This window comes from Branchiostoma floridae, chromosome 6 (genome assembly GCF_000003815.2).
Source record: "Branchiostoma floridae strain S238N-H82 chromosome 6, Bfl_VNyyK, whole genome shotgun sequence".
In the NCBI taxonomy this organism is placed as follows: Eukaryota; Metazoa; Chordata; class Leptocardii; order Amphioxiformes; family Branchiostomatidae; genus Branchiostoma; species Branchiostoma floridae.
Window position 1 is genome coordinate 7293010 of NC_049984.1, and position 6561 is coordinate 7299570.

The window sequence follows — 6561 nt, forward strand, 5'->3', positions numbered from 1 at the left end:
ACCTCTGTACGATTGGCTGTAAAACTTGGTAGAAATGACTATAGACTATACTCTACTTCGCTGTTGCTATTTCCTTCACCGGTAAGCCCCGAAACGTGTGGAAACGTGTGAATTATAATGTGTTCATTTTCCAATCGGTCCAACATCCGGTCCACCCAATTTTTTCAGGTCCGGTTTTTCTGGACCGGTCCAATGAGAAAAAACGGTTTTGTACCGGTACATCGTACCGGTACCCAGCCCTACTTCCAATACTTTCCAAATGTATCTAACACATCCGATATCACAGTTCATCAATGATTCTTTAGCCTTGTCCATGGTGCTAATCAAGAACTGTTGTGGTGTTTTCTGCAATAATCATTAAGTAGTGTGATTTTTGGCTTCAGTTTATCAAAGTTGTTGCAACGGCCAACATCAGAGAATATGTCCATATGTGGAACATGACTTGACCAATTGTTGTAAATAGTAACTTCTATTTTATGTCGTATAATGAAAGCACTTTCTGTGTCTTTTGCTTTGACTGTACATGTTTGATGAAAGTTCATTTGTAAATTGGTGATGTATTACAAAACAGTCCTAAGGAGTTATAAGTGCATTTAGCTGTTTTCTTCTATGATAGCATTCAAAAATGTTAGGCATTACTTGTACATTCCATAGAACTTATGCCCAACTTCTCTATGATGCCATAATAAACAATGCTGCAAACATATTCACTAAAAAGTATTTCGTCCTTTCTTGTGTCATATTATTGTTGCATCAGATACCAATACCACACTACCTATTGCAGATATACTAGGTACTTTGTCGTCTGTATGTTGTTCAGATAAATGTCGCGGCAACAGAACTGCGTACAAATGCAATTCCTATAGTTAAATTGCACCATAAATTTTCTCCAGTTAGATAATTGCTATGGCAATCGTTAATGCTTCTATTACCCTTCTTATGCATCGACCTTTGCTATTGTGAGTAATGGGAATCCCCATCGTCATACGAACAACAACACCTAACCTAACCTACAGGACTTATTCAACTCAATAAACCACTGAAGCTAGCGAGTCTTCCATCATAACTCACCAAAATACTTATTGTCAGATCGACCATGTTGTCGTCCGTCTGAAATCATTCCCGTCTTTTGAGTAGTATTTCTGACTTACTATCCTTTTCATTTGAAGTTGTTCGACACAGTCGGCCCCTTTGGCATACTTGGTGACGTCCTGAGTCTTAAGTACATATGCTGGGTCGGTGCTTTCCGTTGTCAATTGAGTGTGGCGATTTTAACCGACCGGGTGTTCTATACATGTAGACTTCTTGCCTCCCTTGTGTGTTGCTGACAACGCTGTCAAAGCTGCCCTGAGTACAGCTAACCATGACTACCGTAGAAAAGGAAACGCCAGAAGTGTCCAACTCTTCCATTGAAAGTGGCAACTCTTCGAGTGACAGGTAGGACTGCTATGCTGTAGTCTTGTTGCTTTCCTCCCTTTACATAGTTCTTAGACTCTTTATATGCTTCAGTTGTGATTTGCCTGACATTGTACTTAATTGCTCATGTCCAAAGTTAGACAGTTTATATGTTTGTTGCACAGTTTCACGTTTCAACCCTTTGTTTTCAGAAACAACGTTGTAACATTAAACATACATGTAAAGTAACCTCACGGGCTTCTCACGAGACGTGTCATGTGACAGCCGATTATTTGCCCCTACTTGCTCTTTGAACCCAAACATGTACCGACCTGTATATACAAACCGTAGATTTGGAAAACTGCCAAAACAGAAAGTTGATTGACAGGCCTATTGTACTGATAAAATTACGGGATTGTTAAGGGGGGGTGCATTAGTACTACATGTTGACATTTGATCTTAGTTTCTGGATTGAACGTGCGTCTGAAATCCGTGCTTCAGACAGGTGACCTATAGTCAAATTGTTAGCCGCATGCTTTTTTTAACACAAATTGAAAACAAATGTTTATATCATGTGTAGTAACAATAGTAATTCGGCCTTTGAAAGATGGGTAAAGACTAAAGAAAAGAGTAAACTCATCCTCTAAAATTACATCTAAATAAATTTGCCGCTTTTGTTGAATCCTTCAACAAACTGTCAACGGTGAAGTTTTATATGACGAATGCTTGATAATCCCTACCTAAAAGATAAAAGTTTGTCGTATATATACATCATTTTATTTTTATCCACAGCTCCAGTGATGACGAACTGTCCTCACCACGATTTGAGCATCAGTCTAAGGTATACTTGGCATGAACAGATTTATAACTAATCGATTGCACTTTATTCAGTGTCTGTATCATACAACCGTTCAAATTCTGCAATAAGCCGCTTTTTTCCATTTCAGAGACGTGGAAGTAGCAGGGATGACTTGGCCAACGTTCTGAAGTCTGTCAATGCAATGACAGGTGAATTACAAATACTTATCTGACTTGTCATATTCACATTTTAAACATTTGCCGTAACGTTTTTAGCAAATAATATTGTTACTAAATCTCACCTAATTATAATGTCTGTCTGAGTTTGTTTTTGTTTTTTCATGCTTCAAACAGGACCACCTACGCCTACGGTGATCCATGTCCAAGCGGAAAACGCCCAAGTCGGGAACGACAACATCTTGTACAAAGACAAAAAGAGACACAAACCAGGTGTCATATTGTAAATTTGCTTATATGACTTTCAAAGATGTAGGTGGATGGCTGAGCGGCGTCCACAATGATCATCCAATGCATTGCCCACACAAATGATTCGTTTTGATTGATGCCATTATTATTCGGTTCTTCATGTTTCTAATTTCTGTATGACCAACTTCTTAACATATATATAAACAGATCTATAATGTGGTTGATCATGATGATCTTTTATCTCTGTCTGTCACAGGAAGGTCCAGTGAGTCCGAACCTGGCTGCACGAAGAGTCGAGGGGACGAGTTGCCGATTTTGGTGTACACTGTGCTCAGTTTGATGTGTCACATGGCTCCAAATACCGCAATACCAGTTTGGTTTTTCCTACATCTCATTGACGACTGTAAAGAATTGGTTGAGGAGAAAGGGTCCGGATACAATGAGATGATTACAAATGAGCTAGGTCTGTCAGAGTTTGATCCATTCGTCGCTAAAAACGGTGGGAAAACGTTCATGATTAACAAGCGACAATGCGATGATCTACAGAATTCCCTCTTCCACAGCATTGCCCCTCGGAAACGTGCATTGATTGAGCTGGGTAAAATCTACGCTAAAACTTTTCATGAGTGCGACAACAAAGAATGGGAGAAACAAAAATCTATGCTTCCTCATCTGCGCCTTTTCTGGTTTCGGCATGTTAAGAAATACAATCTTTCGGAAAACATGCCTTTTGGTTTCATGGTGGCTTCTATCCGAATGATGGGGAAATACATGGATGGTGATTATAGAAGTCGCGTAGAAAAACTCGCAGACGACTGTCTGAGCCTTAGCAAGAGCCCCACAGAAAAGGAAAAGGCGCATCGAGCTCTTGGTGAAATTCGAAAGAAGTTAGGCCAGTATGACGCAGCTGAGAAAGCCTTGAAAGCAGCTGTGCAGATTCGAAGGGAGTTGTCAGGCAGTGAGCAAGGTCTTAAAGAATCGTTAGAGTATCAAGGTCATATGCTTTGGTTAGCTAAAGTTGCCACAGAGCGCGGACAGTTCAATGAGTCTCTGAAAATCCTCGAAGGGTGTCTACAGTGCAGCGCGATGCACGATGAAAATGTGCAAAATCTTCTGGCATCTGTTGTCTTCGAACAAGGTCGGTGTTATGAGAAGTTGGGGAAATTTGACGACGCGTTTCCGTGCTATGACAAGGCGCTGAAGGCGCATTCCAACAACCTTAAAGACAGAGGAGGGTACAGGTACCCACAGTACCTGCTCAAACGAGCCCATATGTTAGCCTTGATCTCGCACGGTACCAGTACCGTCTCGAGCGCTGAGGTCCTTCTTGAGGCAATAGCGAACTGTGACGAAGCCGATTGTATTCTTTCCCGACGTCACGGTAGAAAACACAACTACAGAGCACTGCACTTCTGTATCCGTGCCAGGCTGTACATCAAACAGCGCAAGTTTGGTTTGGCTCAGGAATTTGCCCAAGACGCGCTGCGCATCGTGGTCGAAACTTACGGAAAGAAGCACAACAAAGTCGGTGACGCGCTTCTCATATTGGGCGAGATCTGGACAAATAAAGAGAATAAAGACAGAGACAACGTTCGTGCATTTAAAGCGTATCATTTCGCCTTAGCGTGCTTCGAGGGTGACCACCCTTGCATCAATGACCTCCGAGACAGAATGAGTGAACTAAAAGATAAGTTGGGGGAAACTGAAGTTTCTTTGCTTGACGACGATGATTTTGAAAATTTGATTGGTCCCAGCAATTAGGTACCAACATGTACTGTGTCCTCATTTTACGGCCATTGTCTAAATTAAGTCCCATTTTCGTGCTTAGTCCAACAAACATACTTCTTCGTCGCGGACCTTTTAGTTGTGTGCACATAAAACAAAAGCCTTTCTTTCTCTTACACTGGTATTGCGATTTGCGGTCATGTGCAACATAAAAATTGTAACAAATGAGCGCAAGCGAAAGATCACTAGATATTGCCTGTACATGACATCATGCGGGACGATACTAGTCCTAGATATCCTTCTCTCGTGTGGTTGTTGTCATTAGAGAAAGGAAGTCGTAATGATATTTTATAATACTAGTAGATCAATATTGAATGGCAGGGATGCTTTGTCCGATTCTTGATTTTCATCACATATGTGTATATGGTGATATATGTCTCATTTTTATGCCTGTACATATTTTTATATGTTATAAACTACTTGTGACCATAAGTCATCATTCCTCAACTGGAAGGTATTGCTATAGAATGCTATGTGATATAGAAAGTGGAATGTGATTGGATATAAGCTAGCCGCTTCATTGTATCTGTTTCACATTGAATATATGAAACTGTACTTGCTCACATCACGCAACGATGTAAATAACTGTAAGTATTTGTATGTGTTACGTCTTGTGTACTTTTATATATGTCCAGGAAGATTAGCAGTGTACAATAATACTTTTTGTATCTCAGCTAATGGACAAATAAAGCCTCTCTCTCAAAGCCTGTCACATGTCTGTTATATTATTTTTGATGATTAGTGAGTTACTCACTAACGATCCGTGACCATCTTACGGATTAGTTTAATGATTACCATAATGTAAAATGTGCTATGAAATCGAAAAGTCTGTTGTTGTTGTTGTTGTTGTTTTCCTTTAAAATGCAAAGATGACGTTTTTGTGCAACAGGGACCATCACTGAAGTAATTTCGCGGTAGGTTCCCCCCGAAAAGTGCCAAATATCCCTGCCGCAAAAAAAGTGCCAAAATTCCCTTGCTAACGTCAGACATCGTGTTGACTGTGTGATTTTGGCACATTTGATTTGTGAGGCACAGACATGGTCAACCCTGGTGTTCGACGTTCGAATATTAGATCGCAATTGCTAGATTTTATATCATTGTATAAAGAGGTAGCATTAAGGTTTCAAGTGAAATTATCGATCCAGTATAAGTTTCAATTCCGAACATTTTGTTCGCAGGTTCGAACCCTCCTCATAGAACTCTGCTCACTTCTAGATCAGTTTCTACAACACGTATTCAGCTCTTATATAACGTTAATTCACCTTTATCCGCGGGGTAACTTGTATCCCCGCCATTACTTTTAGAAAGGGGTATTTTCGGTGAGTGATTGTTTAATCAAGTCGACGGACAGTGGCTTTAAATTCTAATTCTTTCAAAATACTGCAGTTTGAAGCCACCGTCTGTCGACTTGATATCCCTAAATAACCCGTTACCCCGCGGATATAGGTGAATTAGCATTATATCTTACTAGTGGGAGATTATGTATATGAGACGTGGTGAATATTATGGCAGTTCCGCTAGACGTCGCTTTTACACAGCACAGTGGAGGAGTCCACTGTCTCGCGCCGAAGATAACAATTCGTAACCAAGGAATCCCTGAAAAATCTATCCATGTAGCATCAGTATCCATAATTTACATTTAATAGGCTGTAACATCAATATTTTATGACATTTTATCAAATGCAGGGATCGTTCTATTCATCTATCTGTTATAAAAGGTTACTTTATCATACCTATTTTAAAGTAGAATCGTCCAATTGACCATCTTTCCCATATTTGGAAATATGCTAATTACGCTCCTATATATAGCCTTGCAGCACTATCCACTTTCCTTCTACAACCAACATTCACAGGGGTAACCTCACGTTCTCTGACAGGCAAACTTCAAGTAATAAAATGGGTTCCGAGAAGAAACTACCCTACAAAGTTGGTACGTAAACAATTTATTATGCACAAGGGTTGATCTACCCCAAGTTATGGCAATATTTGTAGCAGCTGACGTATTATTTTACAATTCTTTCATTGACGGCTATTATAGAACCGGTGCATGCCGGCTGAAGCCGGCGGTGACAAGTTTCAGGAGCAGATCCTTTATAACAGTTTACGTATCCACACTGCAAATAGATTGTCAGCTCAAATCAATGTATACAAACATGC

The 6561-nt window shown here is 40.1% G+C and overlaps 2 protein-coding genes across 2 annotated transcripts in view; both read left to right on the forward strand.

The window, feature by feature from the left end:
• The first annotated feature begins 1075 nt into the window (after window positions 1–1075).
• Window positions 1076–5106, forward strand: LOC118418578. The gene is made up of 5 exons (XM_035824571.1): window positions 1076–1437; window positions 2188–2236; window positions 2343–2403; window positions 2548–2643; window positions 2876–5106. Exons 1-5 carry the CDS (start codon window positions 1364–1366, stop codon window positions 4378–4380), a joined length of 1785 nt encoding a protein of 594 aa, XP_035680464.1. The 5' UTR covers window positions 1076–1363; the 3' UTR covers window positions 4381–5106.
• A 1075-nt stretch (window positions 5107–6181) lies between these two features.
• The window catches only part of LOC118417771 (adenosylhomocysteinase B-like), a 4554-nt gene continuing 4174 nt past the window's right edge, over window positions 6182–6561 (forward strand). Inside the window, exon 1 of the mRNA XM_035823477.1 lies at window positions 6182–6334. The gene's annotated coding sequence lies outside the window, so the exon portion shown is untranslated. The remainder of the gene's footprint in view (window positions 6335–6561) is intronic.